This window comes from Budorcas taxicolor, chromosome 19, assembly GCF_023091745.1.
Source record: "Budorcas taxicolor isolate Tak-1 chromosome 19, Takin1.1, whole genome shotgun sequence".
In the NCBI taxonomy this organism is placed as follows: Eukaryota; Metazoa; Chordata; class Mammalia; order Artiodactyla; family Bovidae; genus Budorcas; species Budorcas taxicolor.
The window spans coordinates 38128227-38151554 of record NC_068928.1 but is presented as its reverse complement, the minus strand read 5'-3'; the positions used below and the strand labels follow the sequence as shown (position 1 = coordinate 38151554).

At 50.8% G+C, this 23328-nt stretch overlaps 2 protein-coding genes across 9 annotated transcripts in view; one reads left to right on the top strand and one right to left on the bottom strand.

Annotated features, from left to right (window-relative positions):
• Positions 1–1162: 1162 nt before the first annotated feature.
• Positions 1163–10874, bottom strand: COPZ2 (COPI coat complex subunit zeta 2). Of its 3 annotated transcripts, none has more exons than XM_052657615.1 (9): positions 10759–10874; positions 10032–10106; positions 8339–8420; positions 7579–7670; positions 7077–7132; positions 6300–6377; positions 4284–4335; positions 3651–3689; positions 1163–1483 (listed from the first exon to the last, which is right to left on the bottom strand). In XM_052657615.1, exons 1-9 carry the CDS (start codon positions 10867–10869, stop codon positions 1436–1438), a joined length of 633 nt encoding a protein of 210 aa, XP_052513575.1. In that variant the 5' UTR covers positions 10870–10874; the 3' UTR covers positions 1163–1435. The 3 variants fall into 3 exon arrangements, with proteins under 3 accessions (XP_052513575.1, XP_052513578.1, XP_052513576.1); XM_052657616.1 differs by lacking the exon at positions 1163–1483 and adding an exon at positions 2705–3263; XM_052657618.1 differs by lacking the exon at positions 3651–3689.
• A 9786-nt stretch (positions 10875–20660) lies between these two features.
• Positions 20661–23328, top strand: part of NFE2L1 (NFE2 like bZIP transcription factor 1) — a 592815-nt gene continuing 590147 nt past the window's right edge. For 4 of the 6 annotated variants that reach the window (XR_008201027.1, XM_052658019.1, XM_052658020.1 and 1 more), the window contains exons 1-2: positions 21065–21190; positions 22246–23270. Coding sequence is in view for 5 of the 6 variants with exons in the window: in XM_052658019.1 (XP_052513979.1) it covers positions 22761–23270 (510 nt within the window). In the remaining variant the exon portion in view is untranslated. Of the gene's footprint in view, positions 20785–21064; positions 21191–22245; positions 23271–23328 lie in introns of those variants that run through there. The other 2 variants (XM_052658018.1, XM_052658017.1) reach the window with 2 other exon arrangements.

The window sequence follows — 23328 nt, the reverse complement described above, 5'->3', positions numbered from 1 at the left end:
TACAAAAGTAGGCAGGCCCATTTATAAATATCCATTGTAGAGAGTTTTTTTTATAATGTAGGACTTGCTGACACGCAGGGACCGCTTCTACTAACACCCAGGGTCTGTCACTTTCAGCAGCGGCAGGCAGAAATTCATGAGCAGTGCCTGCAGCGGAGATCGCAAGGCCGGTCCCGCCCGCTGGTTGCTAGGGCAACGCCCTGCCGCTAAATTTGGAGGCCAGCGATTAACTAGCGGGAGCAGGGGTCTGTCCCACCCTGGGGGCGGAGTTAGCAGGGGGCGCGGGACTCGGAGGGAGCGCGTTCCCCGCCTTTCCCTCCAGGTGGCGCTATAGGATCGTGGATAAAGTCGCTGGACCCGGCTCCCCCGCGGCGGTGGGCGCCTAGGGGCGGAGCCAAGGCGGGGCGTGAACTTGCATCTGCAGTTGGCTCTGGATCTGGGGAAACCAGCGATCCCGGGCCGAAAGTTATCGACACTCAGGGACTTCTGTATGCCACGCAGAAAAGGGAAAAAGGGGAGGTTCTGGAACAGGGAGAGAGAAGAGGAGTCGTGACCCCCGAAAGTCACTCCATCTTTCCCATCTGCCTATAGGATCCCTCTCCTTACCTGCAGTTCTCACCCTCGGGCGCGCTAGGTGCTCTGGACACAAATGCAAGGTGGGAGCTGGGCCGGTGTCTCCTCACCCCTAGTATCTGGGCCTAGCCAGGCTTGCAGCGCTCTAGTACCCAGGATATATGCCAGCATTGGATTTCCGCGGCAACTTCCCGAGCAAGCCAAGAAAAACAGGCGTGCTGTTCCTCAGTTTGTCCAGAGGAAACCTTTACGCCCTTCCCTTCTGGAGACTGAGAATGGAAAAAGTGAGCTGAAGAATACCAGTGCGGCCACCACATGTGTAGTATCTTTTGCTCTTTTCTTCCCAAATGCACTATTTCTCCCATCGTGACTCTTTCACCCTGTCACAATCATATCTAGCCCTCCACAATCATACACCGCCTCACTTAAGTTAATTCGGCTCCTTTCCCTTCACCCACTTCCTCCCCAGTCACACAACCACAAAGATACACCTAGTACTGGGCATCCGGAAGATGCCTCAGTGTGCAGAAGCCCTTATCAGGACACACACACACTTCCCAGGCCAAAAGAGAAAGAGACCATTGGCAGGAGACAAAAGCAGGTTTATTTTGGGCTCTGGGGCCAGGGATGCCTAAGGTGTTGAGTTAAGACAACTCAGCGGGTTCTCAATGCCCAAAGGGCAGGCCAGGGCAGGGAGAAGGGGTGACTCAGTATTGAAGCCAAATCTCTGCATTTCAAGTGCCTGGCCGGAGACCTCGGGAGTCAGTTCTGGGAGGGCATGGGTTCTAATGTTCCCTGGGGTCTCTGCTTTTGCTAGGATTGGGGGAATGGTCTGGGGGCAGGAGCCTTGAATGCACAGCCTTCATTTCAGTAACGACCATTTAATTTGTTCCTTGGCAGACTGAAGAACCTGGGTAGGGTGGGGTGTGGAAGGTTGAGAATTACTGGGTGGAATTCAAGTGCATTAACAGTGCAGTGGTGGGTTGGGGGATATATGTCCTGGCGATCCCGAGTCACTAGGTGGCAGCAGCTCATCTCTGCCTGCTTTAAGGGGCGCTGGGCCATCAACATGGAAAGAGCCGCCCAAACTGGCTGCAGCCAGCAACCAGCCCAGATGGGAGCTGGCCCAGCCTGCCCTCTGGTTCCAGCATCTGCAGCCCTGGGTGTGGCAGCAGCCTTGTCTCCCCCACACCCACACCATGCCATGCAAGCTTCCACCCGCAGTGCCACGTCCAGGCAGAGGCGGGCCCAGGCCTGACACTTCCTGTGCCCAGACACCTCACCAAACCCCTAGCTCTAGCTTTGGCTGGCAGTAAGTCCTCAACACCCCACCCCAAGCTGCTGCTGATGTGGCACAGCTGGCAAAGGACTCCTGGGCAGGCTCTGCTGAAGGCCACCTGCACTCAGATGTGTTCACTTTCATATCCTGCTGTGAAACCACCTCAGCCCCATATTTACACAGATCCATGCAACTGTGCACACACCATACAAACACAGTGCGGACCCCACCTATGTCCCTCAGACTGTCCCTCCAGCCATCAAGCCTCACTCCCACCCGAAGAAGGCTGATTCCACACTGTATGTCCCTTCCTCCTGCCCACTCCCCCTCCTCTCTCAGGGACAGCCTGGACCTGGAGTCCTCCTGCAGTTCTCAGTGAAGATCTGCCTTTCTCCTTATTTCATCTCCCATTCACTACCTGCACATCCCTTGGTGTTTACTCAAAAATTCCATTAAAAGTGCTATGTCTTCATTCTTTCCCCCATGGAAAACAGGATGTATGCCAAGAGCTTTCCGTGCTTTAGGTCATCTAATTTTCATAATAACTCTATAAGGAGTGTCCTGTGATTATTGTGGCTCAGACGGTAAAGCGTCTGTCTACAATGCGGGAGACCCGGGTTCAATCGGGAAGATCCCCTGGAGAAGGAAATGGCAATCTACTCCAGTACTATTGCCTGGAAAATCCCATGGACAGGGGAGCCTGGTAGGCTACAGTCCATGGGGTCGCAAAGAGTTGGACACGACTGAGCAACTTCACTTTCACTTTCACTTGTGATTATGCGAGGCCCAGAAAGGTAGAATAACTTGCGCTAGGCCAGCCAGCTTGTAGGTAGTAAGGCAGAACGCCACGTCCTTTGGGCGACTCACACCAGTGCCCCTGTTCTTATCTGCTCTGCTCATGGCCCCTTAACCTCTTTAGCCCTGAAAATTGCCATGCGGCTGCATTCATCTCATCAGGGTAGGAGGAGGCAAGGAGAACGGGGAAGGGAGAGACCGCGTGAGCATGAAGGGCAGGTACAGCAAAGGGCACCACACCTGGAGCCCCACATGAAATGGCATGGGCCCATCTCAGCGTTGGCCACTACAGCACGAGGAAGTTAGTGCCAGGGCAGGAAGCTCCATAAAAGCAGGATTAGTCTGGGCAGAGAGACCTGCGGGTAGACAGAATGGAGGTCAAGCCTGACAAGTAGGAAGTTTGGGCAGCTGGGAAACCAGTCAGGCCGTAGATCTGGAAACCTCAGCCCTGTCCCACATGCACCCTCAGATAGGACCATGCAGGGGACTGGCGGGCATGGACTTTTCCACACTCAGGTCACTCGGGGACAAGGTGCAGCCCAAACTGGCTGTGCCAGCGGTGAGAATGAGATCCCATGGTGGATTTAAGTGTCTCTTAACAACCTCAGTGCGGACCCTAAAGAGCAGGGGTGAGGGGTTAGAAGAAAACTCCTATTTGGGATCCTTTCCAGAGGCCTGAGCCCCCACACTGCTTGGGGAACAAGTGATCCAGGCATCTCCAGTGTGGGCAGCTCCTCCTGGGCTTTGACCCAACTACACCCAGCTAGGAGATAAGGTGAACTGCTGGGAAGGCATCATCATTTATTAATACCCAAGCTCCACATTACCATGGGGACCCTGGCAGCCTCCAGTGGACTGTCTCCAAGAGGTGGCCTGACACAGTCATCCCTTCCTTCCTGCATCCCTGACTTCTCTGCCTGGAAAGCCCCACTGGGTCCCCCTGGGATGCTCTGTTCTCCTCCCTTTAGCCCATCTCTGGCCAAGGCAGATGGAGAGGGCCTACCTGGGCCACACTGTGTTCAGTCAAGCCGCTGTCATCCGCCTATGGGGGAAGCAGAATCAAGGTGATCCGGCCAGGGCAAGGGTAACGGGTGAAGAAAGACAGGTGAGAGAAAGGGGCTTGTGGGTGGTGAGCAGATGCCGTGATCAGGGTATCCAGAACTGCATGTATATCACTCAGGGGAAGTTCTAGAGCCCTTGGAAGCCAGCATCCTCAGGGATGTCTCTGGGACACGGTGGGTGGAGAGTGAGGGGGATTAAAAATGACAGGAAAGGCTTCATCCAGACATGAGAAGCTAAACTGGGTGGGGAGATTCCATCTCTTCCCCTCCAAGGCCAAGTTCAAGGCAGCCACCAGGTGTCTCTGTGAGGATTTATTTCCTCAGTCTGTACTTCTCACCAGGGAGGATGGTGAGGTATTTGTAATTGGCCAAGGGAAGAGGACAGAGATCTCTTTTACTGGCTGACATCCCTCCAAACTGCTGCTCCCCTCCAGAAGTGCATCAACCCAGTGGCTGCTTCTGCTAGAGGAGCTTGGGTTCCCTTTGCCCAGACACAGGGAAGATCGGAGGTACAGAGGATGGGAAGGGGAGCCTGGAGAGGATGGGAGTAAGGGGGGATGCAGGATGACTCTTACCCTAAAATTCACTTTCTGGATCACTTGCTGAGGGTCACTCTCCAGAATCACGCTATAAAGTGAGAGAGAAATGAGGAAGAAAATCAGCCCCATGCTTTCCTTGGACTCTGCTCCCTGCTAAGCCCTTTGCTTCCCTGCCATATCCTGCAACATCTCCCTTCCAAGGTACTTGGCCCGCCCATACTCCTCAAGCCAGAACTCTCCCTCACCATGGAGCCCTGATTCTCACATACTTTGTCATTACTGGGCAAACACTTGAGAGATCAGGCCAGGGCAGTCCAGTCTAGATCGATCAGGTTGGCAAAAGCAGGGGCTCAAAAAGTGAGAGTTCTAGAAAGTTCACTTCACCTCTGGGATGAAGGGTTGGATTCAGATGCAGTGAAGGACGAGAAGCCCCCTGGGGTCCCTATCTGGTTTCACTATTATTTTCTGCCATGGGGTTGTGCTAGACATGAAAGAAACGGAACTGCAAAATCAGAATCTACCTTCCCTTTTTTTTTTTTAAACTTCCCTTTCCACAGACCCAATTATGGAGGCATTTCTCAGCTAGTTGGCACTCTTTGATGATGCCCTGGGGGGTGTGCAGGGGGGAAGAGTTGGTCACTGTGGGTGAGAAAGGGTCCACAGGAACTGAGTGACTGCTCCTCCTCGCCCAGTGAGCCTCCTATAGGGCTGAAGGAAGTGAACAAACATTTCCTGAGACCTTCTCCCAGGCTCATCACAGGGGCACTTGTAGCCCCAAGTCCCTCACCAGAGGTCCTTTAGAGCGACCATTCCAGGCCAAGGTTCAGGACCAAATGTTGCTTCCACAAATGCTTCCCTGTTTTCACTGGAGGGAAAGGGGGGCAAAAACTGGGCCTTCTAGAGGTATAGATGGGAAGCTGATAAAACTTACAATCTCCCTTGTGAAGGCCCTGCACCTCATTTTATATTTGTAACTGTGTTTTCTTGAAGAAGTTCCACACCAAATTTTATATACAACTTTTATATTCCACAAAACCTGATCTTATTTCCCTCACTGTTGGGCCCTAGCAATTAGCACAAGGCCTTGCAACAGCAGCAGCAGGCAATCAACAGACATAGAGGAAAAGAGGGAGGGAAGGCAGGAAGAAGCCCACAGCACCCCATCTCCCAGGGCCCCTGTCCCCCAGCAATGTGCGTCATTGCCATGAGAAGAGCACAATCTCTGGAAACATGCACAAGTTTAGATCTTGGCCCTGCCACCTCCTAGTCATGTGACCTTGGGCAAGTCACTTAAATCTCTGAGCCTCTGTTTCCTCATCTATTAAATGCATGTAATCACAGGCATGTGGATGTCTCACAGGTGATCCGTTTCCATTATTCTTTGCCCCAGAGCCAGAACTTCTTTTTCTCCCTGAATATTGCCCAATCCCCCCATGGAAATTCACTAACCAACCTCTCATAAGAGCTCCCAGCTTCCTAAGATTATAATCTTAAACCAGTAAGAGGAGACAAGATTTACTGAAGGAGAACTATGAACTCCACCTGCATCACCTCATTTAATCCCACATCCTTTGAGGCAGTTTCCTTATTGTCTCCATTTCAAAGCTGGGGAAAGTAAGGAAAATAAACAACTAGCCCAGGTCATGCATGCAGTCGATGTTGGAGTGAACCTCTAAGAGCGAGAGGTGTAGCTGCTGCAGGGCTCTGCCTGAATGAAGTCTTCCCAGGAAGGGTGGGTGTCCGTGCTGCCTGCTTCTCCTGGGCACTGGAGAGCAAACCATTCCCCTAAAACCTTGCCTGGTCAACAGTCAGCCATAGTTTGACATCAGATTACTATCTTGCATGCTTGACTTTGGCTAACATTGAAGTCAACTTCCATCATCATGAGTGGGGTTGGGGGGTGGGATCACAGGGAATATGCTGGAAAAAGGGAGGGAGAAGCTGGCCAGAGAGCCAACAACATGCTGGGTGCAACCTAGAGCTGAGAACCCTCAAGGCCACCTCCCACTGTGAGGGTTCTTGACCAGTCCCTCTTCCTCTCCCACTCCTCACCCGCCATCCACAATCTCATCCACCACCAGGAAGGCTCCGTCCATGTTCTCCAGCAACCAGCGCTTCTCCACGTTCTTCCTGAAAGAAGACACAGCTCTGGAACCTCCCTGTGGCATGGCCGGGAGGAGCCGGGTCCTTGCCTTAGTGCGGTGGACCTGCTCTCTCCGAAGACTGCCTCATCCCCACCCTCCAGCCCCTGTCCCCCCACAAGCACAGGGAAGGAGAATGTCAAGGGGAGTGAGGGTGGCACCTGGGCAAGGGATTCCTGAGCAGAGGACGGGTCTGCTTCCTTCAGCCCCTCATGCTCAACTCTACCCATGCCGCCCCCACCACTTTTGGGCACTGATGCTATTTCCATCCTAAAGCACTTCAGGTACTACAGCACTATTGTAGTTACACATGTTGACTGTAAACACTTATTTTTGGTTATCTGAGTTTGATTTACCCAGGCCACTGGTATCACTGGAGTAGATACCAGATCACCGAATGGGAACGGAGGGAAAATCACCCTGAGCGTCAAGTCAAAAATCCTTGAGTTTGAATCTTGGTTCTGATAGAAACAACCTGTAACCTCAGGCAAATCACCTAGCTTCTCCAGACTTCATCTTCTGGCCATACTATTGTTTGATCAGGTAAAGGGCAGGAGCCTTGCAGGAAGTTGCTCTGGCTCCAGATTTCATCTTGTGGAGACTTAAGGAAAAAGCAGGGAACCATCCTGCCTGTGACGTACCAAGGTCTGGGGGATGGGAGCCTTGGAGGACAGAGGACCTCACTCACCTTAGCACGTGGTTCAGGGATTCAAACAGGCAGGTGAGAACAGACATGAGCATCAGCTGGTGAGGAGTGGATACAGGAGGAGGAAAACGAGAGAGACTGAGGTTGAGAAGGCCAGAGGAAACCTCAGAACCTGACTGTTGGACAGCTGCCCCTCTCTAGGGAGGACAAGGCTGGAGCCTCGCTGCAACTTGACCTGAGAAGGTCCCTCCCTGTGTTTGAACTGGGAAGCACTTGAATGCCTGCTGTAGGACACTGAATACATCCTTCTCCAGTGATGCATAATAGAGACAGAAGCTCCAGGCAGAGGATTCCATTTCTGGTACCCAAGGAACGGAGGGGTATCATGGATATGCATTGTTCCAGAAAGAACCATTCTGGAGGCTTCCAGTTCCCTAGAGTCTAGAAGCAAGGATACCAAGGGTGAGCCGCCCAGCTTCTTCCCCAGACTCCAAGCCACTCCCCCACAGAGACCCTCCTTGTCTGCCCAACCTCCTGAATTCACCTCGTTCTCGTAGGATGAGCCCACCACATACAGAAAGAGGTCAATGCTGCTCTTGTAGACGATGGTCATGCCCCCGAAAAATGCAATCTCACCTAGAAGAGAAATGGGGTCTCAGTTCTGGTCACCTTTGCCTGGCCCCTCCTGCCCATCTCCAGCTCTGCACCTCTCCCCCTATTTCCTTCTTCTTCCCAAGAACACCTGCAAAGGAAATTCCAGTTCAGTCCAGTGGTTAGGACTCTGTGCTTTCATTGCCAAGGGCCCGAATTCAATCCCCAGTCTGGGAACTAAGATCTCACAAGCAGTGGCCAAACAAAAAAAGAATCCTTGCAAAGACTAGAACCCTTGGAAAGACGTGCACTAGGGACACTACCAGTGTCCCTCTACTTTATTCCTAGCACCCAACTGCCTCATTCTGAGAAGTCAACAAACCTGGTTTAAGGCTGACCTTTCACCCACCATGTGCAATGCCTCTGACCCTCAGGTTGGCGGTGGCCTCTTCCACTGAGAGGAGTCCAGGCATGCCAGAAGCAGGTAGGTGGGAGCAGGTGGAGGTAGCGGGGGTGTGTGTGTGCTGGTGAAGGGGAGCAGGGTGAAGGTTCACCAGAAGGGAAAAGGGAACAGCTGGGAAGGGGAGGAAAAAGCACCTCTGAAGAAAAGGGAATGGCCTGTGGGTATGTGAGGCCGACAGGGACAGCTCTGTCCAGGCGGAGATGACAGTGTGCATCTGAGAGTTCTGTGCAAGGAAGACGAGGACACTTACTGTCAGTTCGGCTGGTCTTGTTGAAGACATTTTTCTCGAAGGCCATCTGCTCTTTCATGGAAGGGAATGTGTCATCATAATACTAGGAGGAAGGGAAGGAGAAAAAGTGACAGCCGTTCCACAGGGTCTGGCTTCTCCCTGGATGGGTGGCAGGGTGCTGGCCAAGTGGGACCCTGCTGCCATGCCCCCTTTCCTCTTGACTGCCCTCTATGCCTGTCTGCTATTTCCTCCTAAACACAAATTCTGAGCAAAGAGAATCATAAAAAGTAGAGGAATTTTGAGCCCTGCCTTTGGAGTCCTGTCCTGATTTCTTGGAGACCTTTGTGCATTCTGCAGATGGCTGGGGCAGTCACTAGCCACACTGTTTCTACACTAACCTGAATCTACAGGAAAGAAGGCAGAACCAGGGGCTCTTTACCACAATAATATCATAACAGCTATTTTATTATCCACATTATATGGATGGGGTAACTTCCCTGACACCTCACAGTTTAAGGGACAGAGCTGGGATGCAATGGCAGCGATAGTCTGACTTCAGACAGGATTATGGTGAAGATCCCCTGGAGAAGGAAATGGCAACCCACTCCAGTATTCTTGCTTCGGAAATCCCATGGACAGAGGAGCCTGGTGGCTACAGTCGAAAGAGTTGACACGACTTAGCAACTAAACAACAATGACAACTATGGTGAAGATGAACTATCTAAGGCAGAGTTCCTGGCACACACTGCCTAAGGAAATCAATGCTGTTTTGTTGGGTTTGATAAGACTGTCTCTCTGACTCAGTTCCTGCATTTGCACATGGATGTGATCTGCTGGGAGGAGGCCCTGGAACCTTTGGTTGCTGAGCTACCTCTGACCATCTGCTAGGGCAAGGGACGGTCAGCTCAGCTTCCATTTTCTGAATGTAGATTTTGCCACCTAGTGCCCCATCTGCAGGCAAATTAGTGGTCTCCCTGCCAGCCACTGTTGTGATGAACAGGCTCCCTGCAATGTCATGAAGACAAGAAGTTTCAGCCTTAACAATCTAAGAAGTCTACATTGCGTTTCATAGCTAGTTGAGGTGTCACAGCCCCACTATAGTTAATTGTGTTGATGGTAGATATTTATTTTCGGATTATTCTAGTTTGGTTTGTCCGGCCATGATCACTAGCATATATACCAGATAACTGAATAGTTGGTGCAGAGAAAATCATCCTCCTGAGCTTCAAGTCAAAATACCAGAGTTTGGATCCCTGCTCTGATATTAGTACCTGTGACTCCAGGCAACTCTAGCTTCTCTAGACTACCTTTTCCTCATTTATGAAAGAGTTGGATTAAAATCTGGTCTATAAAATCCTATGTTTTAAATCCTTAGTGTTTACCAAGCTGTAAAAGCAAAGCAGAGGGTACTTGTTCAGAATTGGGGGACCAGGAATCCAGGGTCCCAGGCCAGTGTAAAGGACAGTGAGAAGACATTCTGGGGAACATGGGTAGAAACAGAAGAGACAGCCCCTCCCCCCTTTGGGGGCCAGCATTCTGACAAGGCAGGAGGATGGACAGAATGACCTTTGGAAGGGTCTCAGCTGAGCTGCTCTGTGTTGCAGAGCCCACAGTGGGGTCTCTCCTGCCAGGTGAGTCAGCTGGGTGGGGACTTCTGGACTTGGGCCTGTGGCACAGTGTCTTCAGGGGCCCTCCGGTGAGGGTGGGAGGTTACCTTGGCCAGCAGGCGGTGTCCGTCATTATCTAGGATGAAAACGGCCTTGATAGTGTAGAGGGAAGGTTCCTGCAACTGACACGGGGGAGAGCTTTGTTGGCCCCTAAGCCAGCGCAGACCCCTGTCATTGGCTCTACGTGATCTGCTGATCCCAGGAGTCCATCCTCAGGCCAGCGACCCCAGCCCCAAAAGTCCACAGCTGGTTCCGGCCCAACCCTATGCCACATGGACCACTCGGGTGCCCGCTCCCCTCCCAGGCAGATGTCCCACTGCAGGCCCTGGGTGGGCGCTGTGCCCCATTGGGTGCAGAAGGTCCGTCCGGGCCCAAGTTCTGTCATGCACTGACTGCTCCAGAGCCCGAGTCGGAGTGTATCACAGAACCTGGGCCGGGGGGACAGCGGCGCCGAGCTCCTCCAGCGGCCCCCGGCGCCCTGGCCCGTCGGGCTCCAGAAGCACGCACGTCAGCCCGCCGCCGGGGCGGCCCCGCGCTCCCTAGCCCTCCGGGAGAGACGCAATCCAGCCCGGCCGAGCCGTCCCCGCCCGCTCCGACTGCTCCAGAACTTCGCCCACGCGGACGCCGCACCGGCCTCCTCCCGAGTCAGCGCGGAGGAACTTTTCTGCTCGCGCGGGCGCCGCCCCTCCCAGGCCGGTCCCGGCGGCAGCAAGTTCCCCGGCGCCCGGCCCGTGAGCTGGCGCCCCCCGGCCCCCGGCGCCGCCCGCTCCGTACCCGCAGCCCCGCGGGCTCCCCAGCTCGGGCGGGCGGCGCCGGGCCCCCAGTCGGGGCGGCCGCGGCCCCCTCCCCCGGGTGCGGACGTGGCCAGGCCTCCGGCCGCTGCATTCCGCTCGCTGCCTCGCGCTGACAGCGCCGCCCCGCGCCGCGCCCCCCGGGCCGCCGCCGCTCCTCCCCGGCGGCCGCCGGCCTCGCGCCCGCCCCTCTCAGCCCCTCCGCGCGTGTCCTTCCTTTCCCCGAGGCCCTTCCCTCCTCGCCCTCCCTCCTCTCCCTTCCCGCCCTCTCCGCCCTGCGCTCACACCCCAGCTCTCCTTCCCCTGGCTCTCCTTCCCCTCGCCCTCCTCGGCCCCTCAAAGCCCAGAGCTCCTTGTATCCTCAGTTGGTGTCAAGAACGGCCCCCTTTCCCCCTCCTGCCTTCTCTCTGGCTTGTGGGTTTGGTTTGCACCGACGTCCACAGGCTGCCCTGAAGCCATCAGAAAACACAGGCAAAGTCCAGTTTGTCTCTGGACTCCTGGTAGGTACTGTTGGCACAAACACATCAGGTCATCCTTTGGACTTCAGAGACAGGTCCTAGCAGCGGGAGCAGATGAGGACAGCTCTAGAGAGACTCCTCTGTGCAGTAGCGTTTCTCCCATGCCTCTCCCGCGACTTGGGGAAGGCAGCCATGGCGCCTGGACACCTCTGCAGACACGGACACAATCTGAAATGAGACAGATACCCAGCAGTACAAATGTTCCGCCTGTGAATGGCATCAGGCTTTGCCATGCTTTGGTTCCTTTGGCCTAGGTATACTAGGTGGTTTAATCACTATGTCGTGTCTCACTCTTTCGAATCCAAAGACTGTAGACCTCCATGCTCCTCTGTCCATGAAGTTTTCCAGGCAAGAATACAGAAGTAGGTTGTCATTTCCTTCTCCAGGACCTTCCCAACCCAGGCAATGAACTCTTGTCTCCTGCATCGGAAGCAGATTCTTTACCCCTGAGCCACTGCTGCTGCTAAGTCGCCTCAGTCGTGTCCAACTCTGTGTGACCCCATAGATGGCAGCCCACTAGGCTCCTCTATCCCTGGGATTCTCCAGGCAAGAATACTGGAGTGGGTTGCCATTTCTTTCTCCAATGCATGAAAGTGACAAGTGAAAGTGAAATCGCTCAGTCGTGCCCGACTCCTAGCGACTCCATGGACTGCAGCCTACCAGGCTTCTCGGTCCATGGGAATCTCCAGGCGAGAGTACTGGAGTGGGTCACCATTGCCTTCTCTGCCTGAGTCACTAGGGAAACCCATTAAGTATATTAGAGGGCTTTAGCTTCAGAATCTTCAAGGCTAGTGGGAAATTAACAGTACTTCAATGGCACCCCACTCCAGTACTCTTGCCTGGAAAATCCCATGGACGGAGGAGGCTGGAAGGCTGCAGTCCGTGGGGTTGCTGAGGGTCGGACAGGACTGAGCGACTTCACTTTCACTTTTCACTTTCATGCATTGGAGAAGGAAATGGCAACCCACTCCAGCGTTCTTGCCTGGAGAATCCCAAGGTCGGGGGAGCCTGGTGGGCTGCCATCTATGGGGTCGCACAGAGTCGGACACGACTGAAGTGACTTAGTAGTAGCAGCAGCAGGCATTTACCCATCACTATAGTCAAAATTCTCCAAGCCAGGCTTCGACAGTATGTGAACCGTGAAATTCCAGATGTTCAAGCTGAATTTAGAAAAAGCAAAGGAACCAGAGATCAAATTGCCAACATCTGTTGGATCATCGAAAAAGCAAGAGAGTTCCAGAAAATATATACTTCTGCTTTATTGATTATGCCAAAGCCTTTGACTGTGTGGATCACAACGAACTGTGGAAAATTCTTAAAGAGATGGGAATACCAGACCACCTGACCTGCCTCTTGAGAAATCTGTATGCAGGTCAAGAAGCAACAGTTAGAACTGGACATGGAACAACAGACTGGTTCCAAATTGGGAAAGGAGTACATCAAGGCTGTATATTGTCACTCTCCTTATTTAACTTATATGCAGAGTACATCATGGGAAATGCTGGACTGGATGAAGCACAAGCTGGAATCAAGATTGCCAGGAGAAATATCAATAACCTCAGATATGCAGATAACACTACCGCTTATGGCAGAAAGCAAAGAAGAATTAAAGAGCCTCTTGATGAAAGTGAAAGAGGAGAGGGAAAAGGTGGCTTAAAACTCAAAATTCAGAAAACTAAGATCATGGCATCCGGTCCCATCACTTCATGGCATATAGCTGGGGAAACAATGGAAACAGTGACAGACTATTTTCTTGAGCTCCAAAATCACTGCAGATGGTGACTGCAGCCATGAAATTAGAAGAAGCTTGTTCCTTGGAAGAAAAGCTTATGACCAACCTAGACAGCATATTAAAAAGCAGAGACATTACTTTGCCGACAAAGGTCCGTCTAGTCAAGGCTGTTGGTTTTCCAGTAGTCATGTATGGATGTGAGAGTTGGACACAGAAAGCTGAGCACTGAAGAATTGATGCGTTTGAACTGTGGTGTTGGAGAAGACTCTTGAGAGCCCCTTGGACAGCAAGGAGATCCAACCAGTCCATCCTAAAGGAAATCAGTCCTGAATATTCATTGGAAGGACTGATGCTGAAGTTGAAACTCCAATATTTGGCTACCTGATGCGAAGAGCTGACTCATTTGTAAAGACCCTGATGCGAAGAGCTGACTCATTTGTAAAGACCCTGATGCTGGGAAAGATTGAAGGTGGGAGGAGAAGGGCACGACAGAGGATGAGATGGTTGGATGGTATCACCGACTCAATGGATGTGTGTTTGAGTAAACTCCAGGAGTTGATGATGGACAGGGAGGCCTGTTGTGCTGCAGTCCATGGGGTCACAAAGAGTCGGACACGACTGAGCACCTGAACTGAACTGATAGGCATGCATTTTATAGTTAAACTCTTCAAGGTACATTATATAACTCACACCTATGAGGTGGGTGTTCTCACCTGCATTTTAAGGAAGGGATACTCAGAGTTTGTGTGATCTTTCAAGATCCTTTAGTTAATCAGTAGCTGAATGGAGGTGGAACCCAGGTTTCAGACCAAGAATTTCTTCCCCACTCTTCTCTTCAGGTCATCTTATGTTGGGTACCCCACTCACTTATAAGGGTTTCCTCTGCTGAATAGTATCAAGCTGTCTCATTTATCTCAGCTTCAGTGTCATCACCAAGAGGCCCTTTCTAACAACCACCAACTCTAACTTGACAGGTCTTTGCTGTCCCTTTGTGTCTCAACACCCTACTTTTGTTGTACTTAATTTCTAAATACCATTTTTACTAATTGGTTTACAAACATGTGTGGTCCTTCTCTGCACCAGGTGTTATGTCCTACAGAAATAGAGATAATGTGCCTGCGGAATCCCTGGTGCCCCAAGCAGGGCCTGGCACATGACAGGTTCAATGAAACCATATTTTATGTGCTGCACAAATATTTATTGAGTGTTTACCATGTGCCAGTTGCTTTTTTAGTCACTGGGACGCAATAGCAGCCAAAGTAAACAAAATCTTTGCTCTCATGGAGCTTATTCGAGTATTTGTGTGTGTGTGCATGCATTTCTGTGCAATACCCACAGTACACAGATACGTGAATAAAATAGTCATATTTGAATTTGTGATAAGTACTGTGTGAAGAAAGGGGCTTCCCAGGTGGCGATACCCACCTGCCAATACAGGAGATGTTTAAGAGATACAGGTTCGATCCCTGGCAGGGAGATCCCCTGGAGAAGAACACGGCAACCCACTCCAATATTCTTGCCTGGAGAATTCTCATGGACAGAGGAACTTGGTGGGGTGCAGTCCATAGGGTCACAAAGAGTTGGACATGACTGAAGTTACTTAGCATGCGTGCATACTATGAAGAAAAATTGATCTGGAAAGGGTATCAGGAATGTTAGGGGTTGGGGAGAGGCAGGGGAAATTGCCATTTTCATTAGGGTCATTTGAGAAAGCCTTCAAGGTGACACTTGAGCAAAGAGCTGAAGGAAATGAGGGGAAAAGCCACACAGACATCTGTGGAAACTTCTACTGAATGTCTTTTTATGATGCTGTAGAAGGCACACCCAGATCTTCCCTGCAGGCTACCAGACTTATAATAATGAACATTAATCAATGCTATCTGGTATAATGCGGGAAAAGACAGTATTTAGTTTGGATTCCAGATCATCAGACGTTATGTCAATGATCATGCCAGGTCAATATGTTATTAAAAATCCTGATTTGATTATTTCCATGCTTTAATATTCTGTGACCTAGTCCATTATTAGTTCACGTTTACAAAGACAGCACCAAAAAGCCTCCGGGGCATTTTCTAGCCTCTGTATAGCGGATGGTACCCACAGTGGGAGAGAGTCAGCTTGCAGAAGAGGGGAGATCTAGGAAGACCTAGGAAGACTGGGGACTTAGCAGGTGTGGCTTTTGGTAAAGAGGGAGGAGTCAGTTACAGGAGACTAGCTGAGAGGACAGAGGGGCTGGGGATGAGAGAGGAGGCTGGGAAGAGAAGCTTAGGAACCACCACAAAGTCCTCAGCATCACCACCTTCACCACCTGGGCTGCTATTGTTAACATCATCAGGACTGCTTTACTGCTTAAGTGCCCTGGGAAGTAAGTAAATCCAGAGCGCTCAGATAGAACTTTTCAAGGAAGAGATTTCTGCCAGTGATGACTCTTCGGTGAACTCCCTCAACAGAGAACCTAGGACTCCTTTCCTTCCTCTGATCCCTTTCCCTCCTGAGGGCCCCTCCATCCTGGGGCACCCCTTTAATGGGGGTTCTGTGTAAACATACAAGCTCAGTGTGAATGGTGTTGGGGCAATGGCCCCCACAGAACATCACCCCACAAGGAGTTTAGTGTAAGGCTGACAGCACTTGGGAAGCATGCGAACGCAACAGAGAAGTTGCTGGAGAGCCTTCTCGGAATGAAGAAGCCAGAGCTGGGTTCAAAAAGAAAGCGGCTTGCTGTTTCCCGGCTTTCTCCTTCCTTGGGGGTGGGGGGAGCAGGTTGTGCTAGGAGGAGGTGCCGCGCGCATCTCTAAGCTGCTGAGGTCAGGGGAGAAGCTGGACTCAGAATTGGTCCTAAAAACCCACACACATATGTCCCTGCCCTCTGGAGTCTCCAGGAGGCTAGTGATTCAAATAGGTTTCCCTCTGGGCCTTGGTTGTATCTTGGAGGTAAGACCATTCAATTTCCTCTGACTCACCCTCCTGCTGCCACATTTCAGTGCTGTCTGTCCTAGGATTTCAGCATCTGTTCTTGTGTGACAAGAAGAAACAGCTCCCTTGGGTAACAGCCTCTCTCTCTCCTTCCTGCTATAATGTCAAGAGGGGGAGGTGTGTATGCATTGTGAGGTGTGGTTGTATGTGCTTGTGGCATCCTCCAGAGAAAAAATGAAAGCTTCCATCCTTTTTCTGCAGGACGAATTTCCAGTTGACCATCTAAGGACAGCTCTCATATCTTCGACATTTGGTTTTCTCTGGGATAACCAGGCTGTGAGGTGGGCTGGAGAGAGAGCTGGGCAAGAAAGGGACCTCACCCTTAGCTCTACCCATGCATGAGTGGCTTTATACACAGGATCGGATTTTCAAACTGGGTGAATATGTATATTATCTCCATTTTATCTTGGAGGGCCCAGCTAGTAAGTTTTTGAATGCAGCTGAGTCTAAAACACCCACCTTTTCCACATCACAGTAACACCTCGCTGACTGTGACATGCCACACTGAGAGCTACACAAAGAGAATTACCCAACACTGTTTGAGACAACATAGTGAGACATACAAAGACCACTGAACTCAGCTTCATAAAATGTTAGACCAAGATGTGAATGATCAGTGAAACATTTTCACTGGATAGGTCCAGGACAAGAACATGTCAGGATTGAGAAAACACATCCTAAAGTCAGGTGGTGATTCGAGTCTGTGCCCATGATTAGCACTGCTGTTCTTTTTCACTCAACATGGATTCTTGCTCCAAGCTAGTGATTCTCTCCTCTGGCTGCACATAAGAATCACCTAAGGAGCTCTTACAGAATCCTGATGCCCAGGGCTGCTCTGGGAGACTCTGATTTAATTGGTTGGGGGTGGGACCTGGCCACTGATAATTTTTACAAGCTCTCCAGGTGATTCTAATGTGCAGCCAGGGTTGATAAGCAATATTCTAAGACAGCAGTGGGAGGGGTACACAGGGAAGACTGGCTTGTAGAACCTCTTTCCATGGTTTAATGGTAACAAGCTTGCTAATGATGTTTACCATGTAAGAAAGGGGGCCAGATGTCTGGATTAGCTGGAGAACTAATTGATTTCCTTGCAAAACAGGGTAACATTTAGTATTGACAGGGTGTGATCCTAGAATCTCTCAGAAGGGCTGTAAGAAAATCTCAGCATTCCCCTGAAGTTGGGGGGTGAAAAATATTTATATAGATTAACATCATTTAAAAACATTTTTAAAGAAAGGAAACCACAAGAGAGCAGAAAGATTTGAGTTTCCCCTTAGGGGAAAAAGCAATTCCTGCTACTCCAGAAGAACCTCGAGAGGCAGACAGTCTGCCCTCCCACGTGCCCTTCTCCCAGGGTTTCTTGGCAGAAGCCATCATGAGAGGATGACTGGAGGATGCCTGCGCAGTAGAACTTTCCCCAGGGAGGAAGGTGGGTCAACACAGATATCACTGGGGCAAGGAGGGATATCCAGGGATAGCTGGCTTTTTGTATGACCCCGAATTCCTGTGCATTAGAACTAACTAGCTTCCTGGCTTCCCACTGCCTTCTCTCCTGAGCAGTCTGGATGGAGTCTCTTCAGCAAGGCCTGGTTCAACTGGTGGCTTTCAGCCTCTCTCTTCTCAGGGAGTGAGTGCATGCGCTCACTTTTTCCAGTGGGCTTCTCGGTCTGATTTAATGGATATACCAGGACTGATGACACATCAGCACGGGATCTTTCTTTTGCTTCTTGGGTAATTGTCCTGTTAACAGCTGTTCCAGGCAGAGAAAGGGGGGGGATGTGGGGGAGAGGGAGGCTTCCTGGGTGAAGAAGGATACACCCTGGATTTTACAAGGTTAATGAGTGGGTTCTGGGAAGGAGGTTTGCACCTGCTCAGACTTGATCTGAAACTCTATAGACAGAGTGAAAGACAAGACAGTCTTTCAATCTCCACTTCCTACATAGAGTACTATTAAATATCCTGGGCGCCCACACCCTGCCAGGCCTCACCACCGGCTGCTGACAGTGTCTCTACATCTCGATTCTCCTTAGCCCTTGCAATGGGCCAGCAATTCTTTGTCTTTCCTTTTTTTCTTCCCACCTTTTCAGTAACCGCTAAGCAGAAAACTTTTTCTGACTACCCCTAGTCATTCTTTAACCAGCAAAACAGTTCCCAATTCAGCTCTCTCCCACTTTACGCTCAAATAATTATTATACACATTTAAACATAGTACTTGAAGCTGGGAGGGAAAAAGAGAATGAACAGGATAGTGTGGGCAAAACAAAAGACCTCTCCGCACTTCTCTCACCCCTTCTCTAAGGATGAACAAGGAGCCCCTCCTATCCTCAGTGCCGGCAACTCTCTCCAGACCCAAGACCCCAGAAAGGAGAGAAAGGAAAGGAGACAATGGGTAAGAGGGCAAAACCTGTGAGTGATTAAAAAGTGACCAAGTGAACTAAGGCTTCCACAGTGATGTGAGAATATCACATGTGATGTCCCTGGTGTAGCTTTCCCAACCACAGCTGCCATTTCAGTAAACATTTATCTAGATTTCATGTTACTCTTACATGTACTAATGACCTTATTTTTCATCCCAGACACCTGGTACCCTGTGCAGCTCAAAAAAAACTTGGAAAATACAGACTGTCCAACACATTCAATTCTGTTGGTGCTAAAGTTCCCTGACTCCCCATAGAGAAAAGATTGCTCAGTTGTCTTCTCAGAACTGTGTCAAGGTTTAAATTTGTTCTCTATTTGCTATGTGAAACAGATGGCCACTCTTCGTATGCAGTCCCTCCTATCTTCTCAAAATAGTCTTGTATTTAAGCCCAGTAACTTTAGTCTAGCCTTGGTATCTTCTAATACTTTGGTTTTAAAATATTTTCTTCTCAACCCCCTTGATATATTTTTAGAGTTACTGATTTCACCTTAGTTTCTCCTTCATTTTTATCCAATATTGTTCTTATTCAGGGGCTGAATGGCCATCCACTTCCTTGATAATATGCCATATCCTCCAAAACCACACCTCCTCCAAGGATTAATTTCTGTTTTTAACAAGAACTTTTTAATCACAGGACTGCTTGAGTTCCCCTTCAATTATTCAGCAAGGTTTTTTTTTTTTCCTTCAGATTTTATTTATTTATTTATAGCTACCTTGTGGGCTTGTGGGATCTCAGTTCCCAATCAGGCCACTGCAGTGAAAGCCCATGTCACTAACCACTAGACCCCTGAGGAACTCCTAGCAAGTATTTATTAAGTGTCTACTATTGCAGGCCCAGTTCTAGGCTTTGAAGATTCAACCGTTAATACACAAAATTCTAGTCCTCAATGGAGTTCATATTCTAGCATTTTCTGGAAGACAAATAGTAAAACGAGAAAATAAAACATGTGCTCTCTGAATCCATCTTTGAAATGGGTAACTAGCTCAGTAGTTTTCAGAGAATTCAACGGTTATACTTCTGTATAGTGAAAATGATCTATAATCTGTGAACCATCCCAGATTTAGCTGCCTAACTCCAAACATGTGATGGACTCGACCTCATCAAGTGAGTTATCAGTTGGCCTTGTCCTTTGTTGTACAAGGACCAATGACTTGCCCACTAGATTAGCAGGATCTTCTAGGGAGTCAAGAATTTGAGTCGACGCCTCTTTGTCCCACAGCTAGGAACAACGTACTACGAACTCCAACTCAGTGCTTGTCTAAAAGGGGTCTTCGCACTATGGGTCGTTTACTAAACGAGCGAGGTTATCACGCTGCCACCGCAGGATAAGTGAATTAGAAACTCTGGTATGATGCCTCAAAATGTGCAAGCTTAAAAACTCCCCAAAGTGATGCTGGAGTAAACCAACGTTCGAAAATCAAAGATGTTGATTAGAAGAGACTGGAGAACAGTAGAAACTGAGGAGTTTCTGAAAAGCAAAACTAACCTACGTGGGAAGTTAGGCGGGGGTGGAGCAGACAGAGGAGAAGGTGTTTGTATCGTGACGAAAACCACCAATTATGCCACATCGCTCATATCCCCAACGTCCCACCACTGTCATGGCAACCCGTCCACACGACTTGCACACGACATGGGGCGCAACGATCCCTGACTGGCAAAGGGCCCAGTGCCAGGCCCGCATGGAGCGGAAGCTGGGAGAGCGGTTTCCGCTACCAGCACCCAAAATGGCGGCACGAGCGTCCACAGCACGCGAAACACATGCTCTGTGCCCTACCTCGGCCTCTCAGGTCTCACTGGACTTTTGCAAGTCACCATGGGAACCCTCAATGGGGGGATTCCGCGCTCCGGCGGTGATACCACCTCCCATTCCCAGCCCTAAGCCCTTATACCCGTCAAAGAACGCACTGGAAGCGCTCAGCCTGTTTACTTCACTCCATGCCCAGGCTGTAATACCGCCTGCGGCCGAAGCACGGCCGAGGGGTCCCAAACGCCGGGCGCTGTGGCCTTCGCCCCACTTATTGGTGGGCCCACGCCGCGGGGCGGGCCTACATGCCTATTGGGCCATGGACCATGTCAGTCTTGAGAAACCGGTAAAGGGAGAAGGAGGCATACTCAGTCATTGGGCTCTCTTTACTATCAGTCAAAGCGACATCCGGCGACGGCCACCATCTCGGCTCTTTGATTGGAGAAACGTATTCTCGGGGAGGACGCGGAGGGCGGGCTTCCGAGTGAGGTGGAAGGAGGGGGCGGGGAGGGAAGCGGAGGCTGGCGAGCTCTAGGCCGGCCGGCGGTGGCGGCTGCAAGGCCTGGACTCGGGCTGAGGGCTTGCTGTGGTGGCAGCGGCGGACGCCGAGCTCTAGCAGCGGGTATCAAGCACATTTCTTTCCCTAACGGGAGGGGCGCAGCCCCGCGGGACCGAGGCTTACAGAGTGAAGGGCGGCGGGGTGGAGCTGAGGGGCAGGAGGCGGGAGCGGGCGGCCGAGCGGGGTTTGCCTCGGGGCCGGGCCCTGGGCCTGGCAGGGAGGGGCCGAAAGGCCGTGGAGAATTCCAGCTCCGGGGTGGGTTGGACTGGGGAGGGCTGAGGGCCTGAGAAGGCGTGGTGTTAAGCCCATGCTTGGGAGCGGGGTGGGGCCATAGGGGCGGAGGGCGGGGTGGGGTTTGACCGTCCCGGTGGGTCAAGGCCAGGAAAGTAGCACTTGTTCTCTGCTGCCCAGAAGGCTAGAAGCCGAGGCGCCAGGAGCGGCATGGCGACTTGGTCCCAGCCGGACTCGGGTATCCGGGGCAGGGTGGGACCGGGCTCAGACCTGGCATTACTCGATCTTTAAGGGACCTCGTCCGGTTTCTGGAACTTAATTGTTCTTGGGAGGTTTTTAGTAGTAAATTGCGTGAGAACTGGAGGGTAGTGTAAGCAGGAATTCTGGGTCGCAGTTATGTTTACTCTAACCAGTAAAGGGTGTGTGTGTCTGTCTGTCTGTCTTTGGGTATGTGTGTGTCTTTTTCCCTTTAGGATCAAGTTGGTAGGTGGGTCAGCCTTGGAGATCAGAGGGCTATGTCTTGGTTTATAAGGTTAATGGAAGCTCAAAAGTAGAGACTAGAACTGAAAGGCAGGTTTACTCCCTCCCCACTTGGCTGTCTGGGTTGAAGAGTTGGCCATATCCTTCTAATTTGGATCAGAAGGTCACATGAATGAAAATAAAACATGCGTATTCAGATTCTGGACAGAATAATCCTGTTACAGACCCCTTCCCATCCCACCAGTACCCCCACTTTTTTTTAATGTGAAAGTAATAGGAAAGAGAAATCAGATTTTAAAGTTGGGGAAACAAAAGGTGTTATTCTTTCCTGTGGTGGTGTTCTTTCACACTCCCACGCATTAATAAATTCTCCTAAGAACTTGAAGGGACAAGAATTATAGGCAGTTTTATCCTGAGAGATGGGAAACAAACTTTATGTTAAGATAGGAAATGGACTTCTCGTGCTAAAAATAGAAGCTGGGTAGTGTGTAATGGAGTGGGGGAGGGTTGGTAAATCAGATAACACGTAAAATATTTTGGATGCCCTGGGCATTATCTGCTTATCCAAAATGAGCTACCTTTTAGAGCATCACAAAATTAATATCCAGATATTGAGAGCCCTTGTGAGCAGTACCTTCTTTTCATAGTTGTTCTATCTGTACAGGATTTTGTGGGTTTTCTGGGAGTATAACTGGATTTATTTTTTAATAAAGAGATAAAAGTGGCCTTTTAATATGTTTCCTACCTTTTGCCTTGATCCTGGTATGAAAATTATAGAACCTTATCCTGTTGCTTTTGTGATTCCTGTTTCAGGTTTCTCTGGAAACCCCCCTGGTAAGTGTGGAGGAGGCGGGACACTCTGACCCAAGACAAAAGGCCTGTAGCTCCAGCCAAAGAAAATAAACCTTAGGAAGGAGAAGGAGAAAAAAAAAATCATCAGCTGTTTCTGAGAACAGCCTGCAGTGGAATCTACAGAATCTACAGAGAGGACAACTAATGTGAGTGAGGAAGTGACTGTATGTGGACTGTGGAGACAGTAAGTCACGTGGGCCTTGAGGGCCTGGACTGGGTTAGCAACAGTTGTACTTTCAGAGGTGAGGTGTCAAGAAGGGAAAAGTGAATGTGGTCTGGAGTGTGGCCTTGGCTCCAAGGGGCGTGTTTTCCTCTGAGGCCATCAGGGAGCTCAGCCCCTGTGTTCTGCCAGGGTGGGGTACAGGGTTTGGCACTGAGGAGGGTGACTTGCTGGCTGGAGCAGCAGAGCAGTGGCCTTGATTTGTCTTTCAGAAGATTTAAAAACCAAAAAACATAAACATTCTGGTCCTTCAGCAATGCTTTCTCTGAAGAAATACTTAACGGAAGGACTCCTCCAGTTCACCATTCTGCTCAGTTTGATTGGGGTACGGGTGGACGTGGATACTTACCTGACCTCACAGCTCCCCCCGCTTCGGGAGATCATCCTGGGGCCCAGTTCTGCCTATACTCAGACCCAGTTCCACAACCTGAGGAATACCTTGGATGGCTATGGTATCCACCCCAAGAGCATAGACCTGGACAATTACTTCACTGCCCGGCGACTCCTCAATCAGGTGAGGGCCCTGGACAGGTTCCAGGTGCCAACTACTGAGGTTAACGCCTGGCTGGTCCACCGGGATCCAGAGGGATCTGTCTCTGGCAGCCAGCCCAGCTCAGGCCTCGCCCTCGAGAGTTCCAGTGGTCTCCAAGATGTGACAGGCCCAGACAACGGGGTGCGAGAAAGCGAAACGGAGCAGGGATTCAGTGAAGATTTGGAGGATTTGGGAGCTGTAGCCCCTCCAGTCAGTGGAGACTTAACCAAAGAGGTTAGTGACAATGTGGAGGGGTGGTGGGAAGGGTCTGAGGTTGGGGGGGTGGGTTGGG

Excerpts from the sequence above, each read along its gene's own strand:
- COPZ2 (XM_052657615.1), bottom strand. The coding sequence starts at position 10,869 with ATGCAGCGGCCGGAGGCCTGGCCACGTCCGCACCCGGGGGAGGGGGCC. Across the intron at positions 6,378-7,076 it reads TCCCTGAACCACGTGCTAAG|GAAGAACGTGGAGAAGCGCT; the intron begins GTGAGTGAGGTC and ends GTCTTCTTTCAG. Across the intron at positions 1,484-3,650 it reads CTGAACACAGTGTGGCCCAG|GTTCTTCAGTCTGCCAAGGA; the intron begins GTAGGCCCTCTC and ends CACCCTACCCAG.